Source organism: Phaenicophaeus curvirostris, chromosome 2, assembly GCF_032191515.1.
Source record: "Phaenicophaeus curvirostris isolate KB17595 chromosome 2, BPBGC_Pcur_1.0, whole genome shotgun sequence".
Taxonomy (NCBI): domain Eukaryota; kingdom Metazoa; phylum Chordata; class Aves; order Cuculiformes; family Cuculidae; genus Phaenicophaeus; species Phaenicophaeus curvirostris.
Genome location: NC_091393.1, coordinates 46,270,075 through 46,289,706, shown reverse-complemented (window position 1 = coordinate 46,289,706; position 19,632 = coordinate 46,270,075). Strand labels below are relative to the sequence as shown.

General features: G+C 38.1%; 1 protein-coding gene across 1 annotated transcript in view; it reads right to left on the bottom strand.

Annotated features, from left to right (window-relative positions):
* Positions 1–19,632, bottom strand: part of ENPP3 (ectonucleotide pyrophosphatase/phosphodiesterase 3) — a 37,974-nt gene that overhangs the window by 14,857 nt on the left and 3,485 nt on the right. Inside the window, exons 2-15 of the mRNA XM_069851915.1 lie at positions 19,221–19,299; positions 18,503–18,625; positions 17,331–17,456; positions 16,673–16,733; positions 14,235–14,332; positions 11,639–11,718; positions 10,458–10,577; positions 9,703–9,812; positions 7,330–7,395; positions 6,383–6,455; positions 5,641–5,749; positions 5,358–5,486; positions 3,894–3,925; positions 172–299 (exon numbers count right to left, since the gene is read on the bottom strand). Of these exons, the coding sequence (XP_069708016.1) occupies positions 172–299; positions 3,894–3,925; positions 5,358–5,486; positions 5,641–5,749; positions 6,383–6,455; positions 7,330–7,395; positions 9,703–9,812; positions 10,458–10,577; positions 11,639–11,718; positions 14,235–14,332; positions 16,673–16,733; positions 17,331–17,456; positions 18,503–18,625; positions 19,221–19,299 (1,334 nt within the window). The remainder of the gene's footprint in view (positions 1–171; positions 300–3,893; positions 3,926–5,357; positions 5,487–5,640; positions 5,750–6,382; positions 6,456–7,329; positions 7,396–9,702; positions 9,813–10,457; positions 10,578–11,638; positions 11,719–14,234; positions 14,333–16,672; positions 16,734–17,330; positions 17,457–18,502; positions 18,626–19,220; positions 19,300–19,632) is intronic.

Genomic DNA, 19,632 nt, shown 5'->3' with positions numbered 1-19,632 from the left:
TCCTTGGCTTTTATACATAAGGCATATTTCCTTTTTACATATAGTAAGATTTTAAATGTAACAAACATGGAAAGGTGTCAAGCCCAAAGCAGAACAGGAATGAGGCATCTGTGAGGGAAATTAAAAGGATGAGAATGGAACGGTAACTATAACAGTCACAAAAACTGTTACCTCACAGCCAGCCACTGTCGATCCACCAGAAGATGAACTTTATCAATACGAATGTTGTTAGCATAGTGGAGTCGTTTCGGCAAGTCAGGTGTCAGATAAGGCTTGAAGTGCTGAGGGGATCTTTTGCACTGTGCAAGAGGAAAAACCCCAGTCATGAGTTTTGCTCAGTATCAAAAAATAAATCTGTTATTCTAAATTATCACAAGCATCTCAGCGACAGGAATGTAAGCACAAAGCACATTATGGAAGATAGCTTCTCAGATAACCTGCAGATCTCATTTTTGGCCCAAAAAGCAATGGAAGAAAAAGCAGCTTTTTTTTTGTAGCTTCTTGAAAATATACCGCTATAATGTGTATAGCAAGTTCACAAATACTGTGGTAAAAGTATTCCTAAGGTTGAAAGACATTAGTAGAAATGTTTAGTCCATGTGTCCAGGCTGATGTCATAGAATCACAGTACAGTTTGGGTTGGAAGGGACCTTAAGCATCATCCAGTTCCAACCCCCTTGCCCTGGGCAGGGACATGTCCCACCAGATCAGGCTGCCCACGGTCGCATCCAGCCTGGTCCTGAACACCTCCAGGGATGGGGCATCCACAACTTCCCTGGGCAGCCTGTGCCAGTGTCTCACCACTCTCATGGTGAAGAAATTCTTCCTTATGTCAATCCTAAATCTGCCCCTCTCCAGTTTATACCCATACTGTCACATCCTATCACCACAAACCTTTATGAATAGTCCCTCTACAGCTTTCTTGTAGCTCCTTTCAGGTACTGGAAGGTCACTATGAAATCTCCTCTGAGCCTTCTCTTCTCCTGGCTGAACAAGCCAAACTCTCTCAGCCTGTCACTGTCATCTAGCCTGTCACTATCATCTAGTGTGTAAGACTACATTCTACTTGATAAAGTTCCCTGTCAGTTTATTTCTGCCATTTTCTATTACTTCCCCATTCAATAAACAACAGAGAACCAAGTATACATAATGTAGCACAGTCTAAGGTTTTAGTCCCAAGACTGAACATGTACTCTCCTACCACGTAAATATCCAGTGTTCAGCTGTTAGCTAAAGGCCTTAGCTTGTACACCCACATTTAATGTGTTAATATAACTGTTGTTTTAGGCATGTAATGAATGAGTTTGGCATTGAGAGTCTAATAACAAGCATATGACATACTGTAAAGATGTAACTGCATATGGCTGTCAGGAGTCATTCCAGATGGCTGCAAGCACCATGGCAATGTTTCCAAAATGTTGCTCCTGATCAGGAATCCAGAACTAGGACAAGACAGAACATCTAAAATGCTGAGGGAAGAGCTGCCAGCAAGCTGGATAAGCCAGAAAAGTGGAACTGTTTTACCATGCAGGCGGTGCAAATGATACCACACTTAGAATCTGAACTGACATCTCTACTTCTGAGTACTAGAATTGTATACTCTGCACAGAACCACAGAAACATGTGAAATCAAAGTAAGTGTGTCTGGATAGTCATCAAAGAAGCATAATGAAATCCAGGAACATCCAGAGAAGAGTGACAAAGTTGGTGAAGGGGCTGGAGAACAGGCCTTATGAGGAGCGGCTGAGAGAGCTGGGGTTGTTTAGCCTGGAGAAGACGAGGCTGAGAGGAGACCTCATTGCTCTCTACAACTACCTGAAAGGAGGTTGTGGAGAGGACAGTGCTGGCCTCTTCTCCCAAGTGGCAGGGGACAGGACAAGAGGGAATGGCCTCAAGCTCCGCCAGGGGAGGTTCAGGCTGAACATTAGGAAAAAATTCTTCACAGAAAGGGTCATTGGACACTGGAACAGGCTACCCAGTGAGGGGGTTGATTCACCTTCCCTGGAGGTGTTTAAGGCACAGGTGGACAAGGTGCTGAGGGGCATGGTTTAGTGGTTGATAGGGATGGCTGGACTCGATGATCCGGTGGGTCTCTTCCAACCTGGTTATTCTATGATTCTATGATTCTATGATTCTATGATTCTATGAAATAAGAAATCAAAGGATTTGTTATCCCAGGAGAGCTCATTCTACAAAGGACAGTCTAAATAAAGTGAAAAATAGAGGAAATAAACACAGAATATGACTTTGTGTCTATTGATTAGCAATTAATATACAACACACAACTCCCTTGTCTGCTCAAAACCCTTGTTCCAAGAACCCAAAAGGGAAAAAAATACACAAACTAACTATTTATGAATAGAAAATGAAAGTGTCCTGATATCAGGCTATTTCTATAAGGCAGAGATGTTGCACCTTTTCAACTATTAGCAGCTACAGTTTAAATTGGGCTTGAGAACATGCAAACTATTCCTCTCACACAAATTCTCTTTGACATGACATGATGTAGACCATACAATGGGACAGGGGATGTAGGGCTTAAAAAGCTCCTTCTGCTATTCTCAACCATTGAGAACAGCAACTCCTGTATCAGCTTTGGATTCTGGGGAACGAAGGACGTGTTCTTAGGTATTCAGAATCAAGGAAAAATTAAACTTAATTAAATTTAAATTAAATTTAAAATTAAAATTAAATTAAATTAAAAAATTAAGTCCTTTGGACGTCAGTGGCAGGCAAAAGCTATGTTATCCTGCACAGTTGTTCAACAGGTTAAAGGAAGACCTCTAGCGGTGATTCATCATAAATACATCCTACAAGCATTTTAGCTTATCTACCATATACATCCCACATGTATTAATGCATACCTTGAACAAGAGAAAAAAAAAGGCAGTGAATTATCTGTCTAAAAAAGTATAAGGAAAAACATGCATTGTCACGTCATATCATCTTTCAGTAAAAGAAATCGGCTTGGTCATCCTTTGTTTTGCTCTCTGTTCTGCACTTCTTTGTTTGCACCCTTCAGATCTTAGCTGCCACAAATGTACCCACAAGGAGCTGTGGTCTACGTTAGAGACAGACAATCCCGGACCTGCCCTGAAGTGCTACAGCTACACAGTATGACAGAGACCCAAGCAGAAATAGCAGTATGGGGCCCAGAGGTATTGCAGCATACCTAAAAAAATAGCAAGTACTTAAGTGCTTTGTCGTAAAAGATCCTGAAAGAGTCACATTGCCTCAAGCCAAAGGTTCATCTTGCCTAGTACTCTGCTTCCAATCAGATCTCCAGAATGTCCAGATTCAAATACTTAAGGGAAGTATGTAAGAACTAGTTAAGTATTGAATTAACCTTCTTCCTTGTACCTGCTTAGTTTGCTCTAGGCTTCAGGGATTTCTTAAGTCAGAGGTTGCTTGTGGATCATGTTCAAACGCCCTTACAGGCCTGTCTTCCATCAATTTGCCTAAAATTCCCCCTTCCTATTGACATTTCCAGCCTCTACAATACTGTGTGGCAATGTGCTCTACAATGTCATCTACTGCATGAAAAGATTGCTTTCACCTAGCACTTGTGGTCCAGAGCTAACAGGGGCTTGTTATCTAAACATCTCTGTGCTGTATTCTTGTGTACAATGAAGATATACCCTGTTTTCTCCATAAGAAGTCAGCCAGTTCTTCTCTTTCAAAGTGAAGTACAGAAAGGCTACGAACAGAGATGTCCTATGGCAAACCTCTGTGTACCATCTTGGAACAATTTCCAGAACGGCCTCCTATAGTACACCAGAGTCAGTATGCTATTTAAATTGGCACTGTAGCTTCAGTTTTTCACAAACTGTACTTTTTCACCAGATTCCTATTAAGAGATGCTGTGAGGCAAAAATCTAAAAACATGTACTCACTGTGAGGCTTCTAACAATTCCTTCCGAGTCAACTGTTAAAAAGAAAGGAAGAATTGACATACATTCAAACAGCTGAAGGAACAAAGCCTCAAGAGAAAAATTTCAACATACTTTTTGTCTGTAAAATGGAATTTCTTTATTAGTCAGTGAAGATTAACCTTCCACAGGTAGGAATGTTACATTTCCACATGTAACTGTCTGTACACGTTAGACTGTGGAAGTACCTAGCATTTTGGGTACATCAAAACAGACTGCAGAACACTTCCATGGTAGTGATTGCCTACGCCTAAACCTGTCACATCATCAGAACCAAATTTTCTTCTCCCACCTAACCTCTCTTTGAAGTATAACCTTTTTTAAATTGAACTGGACCTGAAGCATTTGTCTTGTATCTCACTTCCAGTAGCAGTCACAAAGAAAAATCCAGTCTGCCTTAGGACTTTCACTTTCCACATTATCAGACAATGACTTTAACCTTTTGACATTAGCTTTCTAAAAACCAGATTTTCCTTTTACAGAAGGAAAATTCCTTCAGAAAAAGTAGGACCATTAGAGGAGACACGTTAACAATTACATTAAGGCGCATACAAAATATCATTATTCTCTCCTCTGCTTATTACTCTGCTCCTGTCTGACTTAAACTGACTTCTACTTAAACAAAGGAAAGTCTGCTTTGTCTTATATAAATATTGTGCCTACAAATATAAATACAATTAGAACAGATAAATTAGAAGTACAATAGGTTCACAGCACTTATTTGAGATCTACAAGAATTAAGCCTCTTAGAATACTTTATGAATTCTATTCTACAAATTTACTAAATAGAGCACTTCCATGGTTTTACCCATCTCCATTCTTTTCCCTGATACAAAAACTTTTGGGACAGTTTGTTTGCCTTTTTTTTTTTTTTTTAGTCTGGCAACAAGTCAGAATCAGTTCACATGGTTTCAGTTTTGTGTTCTTTCTGATGCTACCTAAAGGGCTTAACCAAAACTTAGATTCCATTGTGCTAAAACTTAGGTTCTGTGCATGCAGTGAGAAACAGTCAGTGCTTCCAAAAGACTGTCTCTGCCAATGTTGCACAAAAAGTCTGTGAAAAGCAATACACTTATGAAAGACCTGAAGTTCCAGCTCAGGACATTAAAACTATCTTTACTTCACCTTTCAACATGCCAAGAAAATTAAAATCAGTCTGCAACAAGCTTTTCTAACCTTTGATTTTATCTAAAGAGGTTGTTCTTGACAAAATAAACCCCAAACCAGAAAACCGAAACACTGACTTCAACGAAGGTTTAAGCCAGTTTAACTGAAACTGAAAGCTGTTCACTCTGCTGATTACTACTGGTTACCTATTTTCCTTATGCATATATGTATATATGTATGTAGGTAGGTAGGTAGGTAGGTAAGTAGGTAGGTATTTCCTGTTATATTGATTGTGGAATCCCAGGATTGGTTCCCACTTACAGGTAAAATAGTCCTTTGGAACATTTCTTGCTCGAATGCGAGCTGCGGGCCCAGCATATATGTAGAAATCAATCTGTTGGAGGTAATTAGTCATATATTCTAACTGACTGCAGTAGGTCATCTCCATCCCTAAAGGACAATACAAAACCAGTTATTTTTATACATACAATATACGGCAGTTATTTATAAAACAGATTAAAACTAGTGAGCACACTTATTACACAGAGGCAGAAAAAAATAAGTCAGCAAAGTTTAGATTGAAAACGAACTCTCTATATATTACCATGATCAGCTAAAACAATGAGGTTTACACATTTGTCCAGGTTTCTTTGTTTAAGTCCCTCCATTAGCATCCCTAGCGCTTGATCTGCTCGCTGCAAGGCTTTGATTACCTGTGAAATGAACCAGCTCAATTAGAATTTTTCTTTCTGATTTCAAGTTTTCAGTTAAATGCAATCAGTACAGTATGAAACAAGTGAGTTTTCCTGTCAGTTTTCATGTTCTGAATATTGATGCTTCTTTTCTTTTTCCATCACCATTAGACCATAGATGCGCAGTATTATGTTGCTCTACCATATAATACATGACTTAAAGACTCACAATTACCTTTTTTCTGTTACCTTAGAAAAATTGAACTTTAAACTGTTTATTGAAAACAAAAAATTAACACATTCAGATCAAATTAACAAACATGAAATAAATGGAAGAAAGTTCTGAGAATTTTCCAGGCCAAATATCACTTTTCAATAAAAGTTTGGCCTAAATACAACCATCAATATTAATTCTAATAGTATGATCTGAAATTATTTTCTGCCAGTTTGTTTGGTTTACAGCTCTTTTGATTCACACACATTGTTGGAATCATAATAATAAGCTCAAACACAAGCCAGAGTTCTTAATAAAAAACTCATAAAACAGTCATGGTAATTTTTGGTCTACTTTCTGCATTTAGAAATTTGTTAAATTCATACTACAGCAACATTTTTGTTATGATTTAGTCTAAGAAAAACACAAAAACTACTTACAGCACCACTAACCGGTCCAGATGAATGTCCAGAAGAATCTGGTTCTTCAATATATAAAGTGTAGAAATCAGGCCTTGAGTTAGAAATAAACAAGAATGGAGTATTGGGAGAAGCTGGAGACAACATTTCAAAAGATTACTTTAATTTAAAAATAAATCAATAAATGAAACTCAAAATGGAAACATAAATAACTCCTTTAAACCTTCATAAAAGTTTATACAGCAAATGTAATCATTCAACTTACTCTGAGTTTTGTAATTAACCAACATGGACTATTTGAAGTTACAGTTTCAGAAACAGTATCAGTGGTTTTAGATAGTATCCAGAAATCAATCTGTAAAACTTCAAGCGCTCGGACAGCAGAGCAAGCTGTTCTTTTTTGAGATGTAAGTGGAACTACCACCTAAAGGATCTCTTCGTGATTAAGCAGTGAGGATCTAGAGAGCATCTCCTAATTGCAAATATATTAGGAATTTGTTAAAAAACTATTATATAAAAGATTTCACTTATTTACATGTCAAGAAGTTGAGCACCACAATCACTACTAACATCTACTTTTCATCCTGAATTATTGCCTGCAATTACTTTCATATATTTAACCTTTTTTGTGCAATACCTTTCATAAAAATCTTTCATCCATACACTTAAGACTAGAAACTGAATTTTCCATGTTTCTTCTATGTCATGCACCAAGAAAAAAGACACAACAATAATTACACAACAGTACATCCCATTCAGATATATGTCCACTTTTTCAGCTTTTGTATTTACAATCTTATCCTGAAAAATTATTAGCTATATTTATAGAAGTGTCTGAATTTCAGCAAATTATCATTTCAGAAAGCGACAAGAGTCCATGTTTCACAAACACCAATAGACATTTCAATTGCTAACCATTAAAAACTTTCTAAGCCATAGTGTCACAAACAGAAAGATATTACTGTTACCTCTCAGATTTGGGATAATCAAGCCATTTCAATATCCTTGAAATTCTCTCTTCATACTTAACTGAACTGGGAAAAATAAAAAAAAAGTTAAAAAGCCTTTTCTTATATGACCTTATAATTGCAAGATACAGAGAAAGTATCCACCCTCTAGTTATATAGTGCAGTCACAGATTTGTTTTTCAAGAATGACACATCTTAACAAGGTACCAGTAATTGGTTTTATTCTTCTCATTATTGATTGAATGTAATTCACTTTTAATGGCAAATTAGACAGATCCTGATTTTGCAAACACAAAAGGGATGTTGATGGGAGTGCTTATATGTTTATAATTAAACACACACAACAAAGAGATTTCAAGTTCATAATATGAACCTGAAGTATGAGTCAGAATAATTGTTATTCGTTCCAGCAGGCATAGACCTTGGACTTCCAAATTTTAAAAGCAAGTAACACCCCCAGTAAAATCTCTGTGAGGCCATGCTTTGCCTCCTATGAAAGAATGACAGAATTACAGAATCACCAGGTTGGAAAAGACCTCTTGGATCAATGAGTCCAACCATTCCTACGTCCTGCCCCTAAACAATGGCTCTGAGCACCTCAGCTACCCATCTTTTAATTACCTCCAGGGATGGTGACTCAGCCACCTCCCTGGGCAGCCTGTTCCAGTGCCTGATGATCTTTTCCGTAAAAAATTTCTTTCTGATATCTAGTCTTAACCTCCCTTGGTACAGCTTGAGGCCATTCTCCTGTGTCCTGTCCCCTGTCACTTGGGAGAAGTGACATCATCTCTACAACCTCCTTCCAGGTAGTTATAGAGAGCAATGAAGTCTCACCTCAGCCTCCTCTTCTCCAGGCTAAACAACCCCAGCTCTCTCAGCCGTTCCTCATAAGACCTGCTCTCCAGCCCCCTCACCAGCTTTGTTGCTCTTCTCTGGACTCGCTCCAGAGCCTCAACATCCTTCTTGTGGTGAGGGGCCCAGAACTGAACACAGGATTCGAGGAGCGGTCTCACCAGTGCCGAGTACAGAGGGAGGATAACCTCCCTGGACCTGCTGGTCACGCCGTTTCTGATACAAGCCAAGATGCCATTGGTCTTCTTGGCCACCTGGGCACACTGCTGGCTCATGTTCAGTCGGCTGTCAACCAACACCCCCAGGTCCTTCTCCTCCAGGCAGCTTTCTAGCCAGTCTTCCCCTAGTCTGTAGCTGCACAGGGTTGTTGTGCTCCATGTGCAGCACTCAGCATTTGGCCTTGTTGAACCTCACGCCATTGGTCTCAGCCCAGCAGTCCAGATAGTTTAGATCCCTTTGCAGAGCCTCCCTACCCTCTGGCAGATTGACACTACCTCCAAGCTTGGTGTCGTCTGCAAACTTACTAAGGGTGCACTCGAAGTTGAACAGAACCGGACACAGCACTGAGCTCTAGGGGACAACCCCCAGGGGAATACACCCATTAATAGATTTGCCTTCCCCCAGAGTCATGCATGAGCTTTATATCATTTACCTACAGTACTCGGGTGTTTTCTGAGTCTCAATACTACACATCACTACAAAACCTTTGTTACCTATAGAGACTTATAGTTACATACTTGCTTTAAATTACCATTATCATGTGGAGAATCATGGGACATTTACTGAAATCATCATGAAAATTGAGAAATAATTTACTAATATCAATGCCTTCCATAAGAAAAAAAAGTATTATTAAGGTAACTGCTATATTTTCATATGCATAACTTGTGAATTAACTAGACAAAACATACAGAACAATGATTCAGCAGCAGTGCGCACACTATCACACACACAAGAAGACCAGAGGGAATCGATCTAGAGCTCATCTTCCTTCAGTATCTTCCCTATCCAGCATTTTCTTTTCAATAAGTTTCTGCCATCTACAGCCTCTTGCCATGGCTTTCAAGTTTGGGTTCATTATCTTAGGTTTTCTGAAAGCTTATTCTCAAGTACAAGTATTTTTAAAGGGCTATGTGGTTTGTGTAGATTTTATGTGTGGAAACGTGGTAATAATTGGTATAACTTAGCAGTGGCTTCTAATCAGTTATAGGATGTTTTCCTAGCAGATCATCAGTGGTCTGCAGTTGCCCGAAACTTCTAAAACTGTCTAGGAGAGCAGAATATACTGCACCTTGTGAATTTCTCACTGTGAATCAACTAAATACTTTTTAAAATCTCAATTATTATTGGTAGCTCTATTGCAAAACCAGGATGATATCACAGGACACCTATCTTTCAGGCTGTTGTTTAAAAATCTTGTCATTTAAAAATCTCATATTTCTTTTCCTTCAGCTTTCATATGAGAATTTGGATTTTTGGAGTAATTTATAGCAATCTAGTACAAGCCCTGTAAAAACTTACCCGTTGTATATATTGTACAAAGTGGGGTATGTTCCATTAATTGGAACATCAGAGCCTGGCCAAAAGTAGGTGCCTGCTTTCAAGTTTTGGTACATTGCTGTCAGCCAGATCTATAGATAAAAATACAACCAAATTATTTTAAGGCATCTACACCACTGGACGACCTCAGATCATCAAAGTAAAAATACATAATTGGATCAGAAATATGGACTGCAAGCATGCATTTCTCTTCCCTCTTTCACACATCATGCAGTTACTCAGTGACCATATCTTATTTGAAGTTCGTTTTCTATATACACATTCTGGAAATTAAGCCCTTTGTTTTTGTCTTCCTTGCTTTTATATGCCTGAACTTTGTAAGTGTATTTGTAAATAGATATAATTTGGGAGGAGATTTTCAGATTCCATTTTGTATCTAGCTGACAAAAGACAAACAAACAAAATATCACAATAAAACCATACCAAAAATGTATTATGGCTTCCTGTAGCCATTTGTTCCAATACTAGCCAAAATACATGTCGTTTTTACTAGCTCCCAAATCAAGTGACATTTCTAAGTCTCAGAATTAACACTTCAGGAATTCTTTTATTTTCAGAAAAAGCAAACTAATTTTTAGGCAGCCTATAATATGAAGCTTAGAGGATATTTAGCATGCACTGCAAATACACCACACGGCTTTGCATTTCATTATTTATAACATGGCACATGAGAAATTCGAGACATAAAAGAATAGCATGACAAGAAATAAACCTACTGGCTGCCCATTCCACCACGAAGGTTCGAATTTTTCCGTCCCCGAAAGTGAGAAATGCTTGTTCAGGTCTACATCATACATGCTGTTATCAATGATACCATGAGATTCTGGATACAATCCCTGCAAAATGAAAAATAAACAAAAAATCCCAATAAACCTTGAAATCAAATGGAGCCTAAATTAAGTTGCAATGGTGAACTATCGCAATGTTCTTGCAAATATTTTTCAGGCTGTTTCATCACAGAAATAGAACACACTTACCCAACTCACATAGATCAACAGATTCCTGCCATGACTTCAGTGTGACTGCCAAGTTCCCTTGAGTTTCCCTCCTTTCTCCCCAGCCCAATTAAAACCTCATGTGCTATTGATTAAGTAACATATATGTTATGTGGCTGCATACCAGCTGCCAAACCCAACCTGACACACACTTTCATCAAATGAGAGTGTCCTCACTCATACACATTTGTGTCCAATCAGTGACAAAGATCAGAAATAACTGGTTCACAGGCCAGAATCAGACATATACATACAACCACATACAAGGTCTGACACAAAAAACCTAAGACTGACCCAATAGCATGGGAGCCAAGAGCAGGAGAGACAAAGAGATGGTTATTGAACATGTAGTCTGTCACAGTGAGACAAAGCTCATCTCAATTGCTTCACTCAGTACAAGTGGAGAACACAAGTATTGTGTTCAAATATAGATGTTTTCTTACCATTGGTAGGAAAATGGCTGTGTGCAAGGGTGAACAGTAAGCTAACATCAAGTTTCTTGCAAATCTGAAGAAATCCACATCGGGAACTTTTCAGTTATTAACTGAGGCTTACACTGAAGACATTTCAAAGACCAAGTCAGCGCTCAAAGGTACCCATTTTTTTTTGCAGTACATGTGCACACAAAAGCGAACTATTTTGAAGGCAAATGCCGCTGATTTTCTTAGTCTGTTAAATAAAAAGATTTATAGGAACAGCCTCAGGGTTTTTTTGGTTAGTTGTTTGGGGGTTTTTTTGTGTCGGACCTCATAGATCATGCCTGCATGTACTATCTCAGCATCTCTCTCTCTTTTACTCCTATCGCTTATGTTCCCATGTCCCACAAAAAGATTGGAACCACAAAATTCTTTCTATGTCTTCCACCAGGTAAGGAAAAGGAAAAACAGCAAATTCTCACTTACTGTGACAATAGTATAGTGGTTTGGAAAGGTTTTTGTGGGGTAAACAGCTCTCATGTATTTTGAATGTGTGCCACATGTTTCTGCAACAGATCATGGAATTAGTATAAATTTGCTTATTTTTTTTAATTGAAAACTAACATAAGCAAACAAACAAAAAATCACCAGTCAGATGCTGTGGTATTACAGGGGAAATGTGACTCCAAATTGACATGTACATTCTGGTGTCTTCTTGTGAGGTAGCCCTATTGCCCCGTTGCAGTCCATGGACACTGGACACAATATAGCCGCCTGATCTTTAATGATCCTGCCTGGCCCTCAAATGCCACTCCTACACCTTATCTGCCAGCCTGAATGAGTGTCTCGGATACTTCAGAGACCCAAGATGGTACAAGACACGTATGTCTATGCAAAGAGACTGAAGCCCCAGGTCAGCCCAGACAAGATATTCTGCAGAGCTGCCTGGTGATCAGATGTATGGGAAGGATTCAGTTGCTTAAGCACTGGAGTCCAGTGCCATTTGAGATACCCTCAGGTATCCAAGATATCTGCATGGAAGTTCACAGCTTTGATGCAAGATCGCCGTTAGACCTGTGTCCTCCAGCCACAGCTACGAAAGGCCACCCAGGATACACCACAGCACACTGAAGTGTACTAGAAGCATACACTAAGGCAATAATTTGTCCTGTGCACTCTCTGTCCTTTGGTTGAGCTGTCTTCCTCTCTACTTTTGCTCTAGGCTGTACAGACTGTACCAACCATAAAGGCACTGAATTACAATAAGCATGTAGACATCTCACATGCAGCTATCTCCAAAAATATATCCTAGTGTAGACGTCCTGATCAGGAGTGAATCCCACCCCAGGTGTCCTATCCTTATCTCCGAACATTGCATTGCATTTCAGCAATTTAAGGCAACTACTATGCCTGTACATCTGTAACATCTAAATTCACTCTAATATCCAATTTATTTATCCACAGAACAAAGGTGTGAAGACTAGAAGGTCTTAAGTGCCATTTTTTGATCTAACTCAAATGAAGAAATAGTTCTGTATTAAGCTGTAGTCAGATGATTACTTGATTCACACTTAAATTCTTTGATGTACAGTATTTCAGTCAAAGAACAAAAATTGATTTTAACTAAACAGTCTCAACTAAACAATGAAAGCCTGAACTTATTCAACAAACCTGTTCTGGTGTGGTACGGAAGAAAAGGCTTAAAGAGTGTTTAAAGAAGGTCTGAATAATTGATAAATAAATGAGCATAATTTTTAATGTATTTTTCTTGAGCAGCAAAAATGCTGTGTTCATAGTGCACATATTCTATAACAACTAGCTTGATTAGCTGTACTGAAAATCCTAGGTTAATGGAGTTACTGGAGAGGCAATGTTTTATGCCATAAAACAGCACTGCACTTTTTCTTCTGCAAATAAGGGAATTTCCCTTTCCTTTCCACAGTAGCTTTCTGAGAAGTATACACATGAGTTTGCGTAAGCAATTGTTAAAATTGAGCACAAATATTAGTAATGCTGAATTAGATCTGTCCTTGTTTGAAAGGAATTCTTGGAAACATACAAGTAGCATGGTTTTCATACCTTCTGTCAATTTGGCATTTCCTTTTCACCTTTTTTAAAGGACTGGAACTAAGCACTGACTTCTGTATGCATTATTTCTTCACTGATTCAAGTTCCTTTCTGATTCAGAATGACATCAAAGAATAAAATATTTGTGCAAGTAGTCAGGCTTCATACTGTTTCAAGTTTAGGCATCTGGATACTCTTATTATCCACAAACAAGATTGCTAACTATTCAGTAAAATGTAGTACTTTGTAACATCCATGTGAAATTTTCAAATGAGCCCAACAGAAACTGAACATTATATATTCAGAACAGACATGAATACTACCGATTTAGACTATTACTGCTGAGAAGAAATGAATAAATATGCAAACATTTTGTCCAGGTACAAAGTACGTTGAGAGCTGAGCTCTAAAATAGTCAGGAAATTTTAACAAAGTGCGCTAATGGGTCTCACTTTTACAGCCTGCAGTCATATCAATATGTTAAACTATACCAATATGTAAATTTCCTTGCATTTAAGTCTAATATAATAATGTTCTCTGACGTACTTTAAAATATTAAACTTCTCTTTAATATCTTAAAATATCTGACTTGAAAAAGTAAATATTTGAGGGAAATTTCTTAATAAACCAATGAATTTTCTCTTTTTATAATACTTCAATGATGACCTCCTTATCAACTAGATTTTTTCAATGAAGTACAGAGAATGCAGGAAATAATTGTCTTGAATTTTTTTCTTTCTTAAACTCTGTTTGAATGTATTTCAAACTATTTACTTCATAAAAAGCTGCTGACCGGTATTAGAGGCCTTGTTGAAAAAAGCTGTGTTTCCTGTGCACTCAAATACAAGAATTAATGTAGAAAATATAATAATGAAAATATAAAACTGATGAAGGAGACCTGATTTGTGATTTTCTTGTTGCTGAGCAAAGTATACGTAGGATAGCAGCAAAAGGGACTAGAAAGACTGCATGCAGACTTCTAAAGAAAATAGTCAAAGCATTCCTGGCAACTTACTAAATTTTTCAATATTTGGCAGCAAAGAAATCCATGTTTGCAAGTATTCTGCTCTAAATCCATCCATCGAAAAAAGGATAAGTGGTGGCAGATCAAATCTACAAGAAAATATGAGTTTGTCATCATAAAGGAGCTTGGGGAGTTGGTGACTCATTCAGATCTTTAAAAAATTAATAAATTCTACTTTTTAAAGCAGGACTCAGAATTTCCACGTACTTCCCAGAATTAATATCATAGTGTGAAATAAACAAATAGCTCAGTTTTGAGAGTAACTACACAATCCTCCTGAAAAAAAACACTAAAGGAATAAAACACAAACTACTCATAGTATACAGAACCTAGGAAAAGAAACTGGGTTTTGTTAATCTTTCAATTACAAACACAAATAAATACAAATACTGCAGACTTAGAATCCAAATACAAGCCCAGAGTACAGAATAGCCAAAGTACATCTGTATGTAATCGTGGGTTCAATTTGGTATCTTGTCTCTTAATGCATCATAAAACATCCCTCAAGTTTCAGCTGCACAAGACCCATAAAAGTACTGAAATCACTCAGCAAACAGGTAGGGTCAGTTGGCCTACTCACTGGGAAACCTAATCTCTTTGCAATGCCAGGTGTGTGCTAACCCCTTGCCTTACCACATTTCCTTTGTGAAGGCATCACCACTAAGCAGTCCATGCTCTTTGTGGACTACAAATTTCAAGTTTCCAAGCTCTCATGGAGCTTCAAGGAGACTTCTTTGCCTCAAGGCCCCTGACAAACTGAAAGCTACAAAAGGAATGCAGCAGCTGCTGATGTACTTAGGGTAAGATTTTACGTAAAGAAACAAGGATAAAAGCCTCACACCTGAGTTCATTGAGTAAGTATGATAAATAGGCAGAGAGTGCAGCTGATCTCCAGTATACTGTTCAAATTCTTGTTATATTAATTCTAACTAGGAGGTGCTCGCTGTGAAAATAAACCTCAAAGTTATTAAACATGCTTTCTCTTAACCAACCAAAAAGGAATTCTAAAGAAAAATGCATTTAAAGTTATAAAATATGGAGGCTACGGCAACTTTTTTCATAATACCAAGTGACAAAATCAGAAAGATTGAGTCATCTAGTTCTGCTAATTCAGTCTTTTTGTTATTCATCATTATATATTCCAGCCATCTTAGAATCATATGAAGAAACATAAAAAATGTAAATATACAATTAAATAAAAAATGTAGTTTGAAGAGGGCTTCACTACACATAGTATCTAAAAAACCCAACTATCTGTAATTTATAGGAATGGTTCATTAAATAAGCCTGGAAAAAAGCTGGAGAAAATGATTAATAAAATGCAGTTACTCATAACTGACTCCAAACCATTTCTTGGAGAAACACTTCAAATGATTAACTATTAAAAAAAAGTTATATATTCACATCAGGTAGTAATCACTATCCCATTTTGTTTCTCATTCACAATGGTCTTTCCAAATCACAGAAGTACATTGCAATCATTAGTTTGTATAATAAGTTTTTTTATAGAACAGCTTTGTGATTTGAATCTGAAATTAAACACAACTTCATGTGGTAATGCTGTTTACACGACTTAAAGTAGCCCTCCTCCACTATTTTCCAAATGTTTAGCCTATGAAATGGTACTAACTCAGCAAGTTAGTTGTTAACCTTAAAAGTATATTTTTATACATATGTTAGGAGGCATATGCAGGAACCCATGAAGAGGCCACAGTTGTAAAGGTACTATTGTTATAATTAAACTAAATCAGTAAAATAGAAAGAATAACGGTTAACATCAGAAATATCCTAACTGAACTAGAAAATAACCCCTTTTTCTTTGAGAATAACTTCTTAAACGGTGTTTATCCTAGACTTAGCCTATGATTCTGCAATACTGCACAAATAACAAAATATCTGCAGGTGAACATCAGAACATTTTGATATTTGTACATAAATGGCTACCTTTGTAGCTTCCTTTTAACATACCTTTATTCCTGCAGATGATTCAGGTAAAAAACTACTGTTACTTAGATAAAGAATTGCAGTCACAGATTCTAGCAGTAGTTCCAGCTTGCCTAAGGTGATTTATCTGAATTATCACAGATACAAGATGGTAACATGGCATGGACTATGAACAATTCATGAGAAATGAACCTTGAGATAACTCTAGAGCAATTTTTCCATGTTTTTGCAAACTGACTTTCAATCTGGATTTGAACTACTGTACTCTGCTCTAAACTATAAATGAACATGCAACAAAATGACAAAGATTCTAGAAATTAAAAACATTGCTAGCTACAAACTTCTTCCATAGAATACTCTTCAGGGCCAGAATCGTATTCTCAGGAAAAATGTAAACCCCGTGAAGCCCTGCTTCAGGCCACTGGAGCATTTCTGACCATCACAATGATCTTATTTGCTAAGAAGACAAAATTGTTTTATCCTACCCAGCTGGACACTGAGGAGTTTCAAGTGATATACATGGTTCTTCTGCCCAAGGCATTTCACCTAAAAAGACAAAAGAAAATACCGAGTCAGCACAGACAAGGTATCATTCCTGTAATTCAATTTTACCAGTGTTATTCATGTGTTAGCCAGAGTCTGTATGAAACAATCAGCCATGAACAAAGAAATTCAGAATAAGTAAAACATAAGCAACCTAATCTGAAAATTAATTTCTAGTAAAAAGGATAGGAAATTTTAAATTTAGGGATGATTACTACAATATGTACTCTGGATTGCATAAAGTTTGATACAGAAAACATCATGCCTCCACCTATTTCTGAAAAAATCCAAAAAAATTCAAACCCAAAAAATGAAAAGAAACAATCCAAAACCCCATATCTGGTATACTGCTGCAATATTCAAAACATTCTGTCTTTCGTATAAATGAGACACATTCACATTGTTCTCGACAATACTAATTGTCCCTATTGTCTTAAAAATACTAGAAGCTTAACCTCAAAATATCTTTATTTTCCAAAATGTCACCGCAAGATTGTACTTGTGAGAAAAAAATCCATCTGTCTTTATATTTGCTATGCTTGCCCATATACCTATTTAACAGGACAATTAATGCATAAATCTTTTTGACTTTTGATTTACCTTTGCAAACACTATTGTAGTTTACACAGCAGTCGTTTTTCTGCAAGCAATCATCAGAACAGGAACAGTAACTTCCAGGTATCCGTGTCTCACCACAACGGAAATTAGTGCAACTCCAAGATCGGGCTGAAAATTTGAAGAAGATTATGATCAGTTCACAGAACCTTATGTACACACTCCTGTGTCTGGAAATCCCCCAAACAGGTAAAGCAAAAAAAAAAAAAAGAGGTTTTTACTAGTTTATAAGTTAGATGACCTGCTTGAGTTGCTTTACAGGTTTTATCTGAAAAGTAAACTCAAGATTTTACGTAACACATAAACCCTATTTCTGAAGCTATTGAATGGTAACACAGAACCATAAACTAATTGATTACAATTGATTTACAAACATGTCCCCAGAAGCACCCTGTTCAATGCCTTCCACCCTTCCAGGAAGACCTAGAAAAGCCAAATCAAACCCATGTTTTTCCTACAGAAGAAAAAGAGAAGGAAACACAACTTTTTCCTGCTCACACACAAGACTCCAGCAGAGAGAAAAAAAGAAAAAAGAGATGTAAGGGCTGAAGCAGGCAGAAAAAGTGATAAGGATGAAGAAACATATGAGCAGCTGCCAGTAGAACAGAAAGAGAAACTGGAGAGGAGTCTGGTCTCAATACAAAGCCAGGCCATTCCTCTGGAAGATGAGTACATTCCTCCAATTCCATGCTCCCACTGAGTGCTGCATGAGGCTGGAGAGTGCACCTGGCCTAGAAACATCCATTCATTTTCAAAAGCAAAAGACAAGTCAGCACAGCGGCATCATTTCTGGGCCCTGGTTAAGGATAACCTCCAGTTTCCCCTCACACTCATTCACAGCTTTATCTGGGCTATAAAATATGCACTGCAAATGCTTTGGTTAGCCATGGGGGACAAAGATCACAGGGATTTGACTTAAGAAAGATTCAGGAAGATTTTACGTCCTGCCTGGTCACCAGTTTATATCCCTCCAGCCATCTGAATGCAGAAACACCTTGATACCACCATGTTTTTCCCTCACCAAGGGAATGTGACATCGCTTCCACAAATGTGCTTAAATATGAGACTTTATCCTTTTCCTATCACTATCAATCATGTGAAAAAATAAACCTAAAGTAAAGTGGAAACCAGTGAGCATTGCCTGTGAGTGAACATACTTGGCTCTACACAGGTGTCCTCGTAGTCCCAGCAGCAGTCCTGACGCTCCTTGCAGCCACTGTCACACTGGCAGCCAGGCACATCGTTCCTCTGTTGCTCATTGCACTTGTGCCTGCAGCTGACTGTAGAGAGAAGGCGGATAGTCTGAGTGCTTGATAACCCTGTCCCAGACGGGTCAGTTAAATGGATCATGGATGTGGGCTGTGGGGATAAATGTGCTGAACAATTTCCCAAATCCATTTCCCAAGTCATTTTTCAATGCAGTCACTAGCACACAAGGCAGCAAGGTGAATTGAAAGCTGTAGGAAGTCCTCTGGACATCGAAGGTGCCGGAGGCCGTTTGGGCTATGCTCACCCAGAGCTGGGGGCAGGGCTGGTTCTGCAGCAGGTCTCCCCAGAACAGGTGGCACTGGAGGCAATGCCCAGGTGTCTCACTCTCCCACCATGAGGCATCTCCCCTGCTCAGTGCTGCATCTGGGATGTGAAAGGAAGAGAGACTTTTACTTTGGACATTCCCTAATGTACCTGCCAAGGAACTACGTGTGATGGGGACTATCTCAAGGCCAGGCACACAGAGTCATGGGGACTCCCTGTGGGCAGACAGTCAGAGCCTAGCAGCCAGGGGACTCGTGTTGGAAATGGAAAAAGAGACTCTGCTGAAGGCCCTCACCAGATCTATGATCAACAGTAATTATACTGAAAGTATTGTAAACATACCTTGTTCCTGGTCTCCACGGTTCAGTCCTAGTCCTAAACCTAGTCCCAGGGATACAACCACCAAAGCACACACCAGAACCTGTCCCACAGACACGGGAAAATGAAAAGTTTACAAGAGATAGACTGTTATTTTATTAGAAATTAATGGTGTGATTATTATTTCTTTGAATGTATGTTTTCTTCTGAACTAATAATTTCTCGGAATTGTTCATCAAAAATTGGAGATATTCCAAGCCTGAAGGTAGGAGAAGCACAACAATGCTAATCATGCAAACTGCTTACAAGACAACGCCTTCATACCAGACTTTTCACCTATGGCCAGTCCCGTGTTGTAATCAGGGAATTCTTTACTGGGGAAAAGATAGGAAGTAATCACTGTATTTACCTGTGTTGCATCTGTGTAAAGATAAGA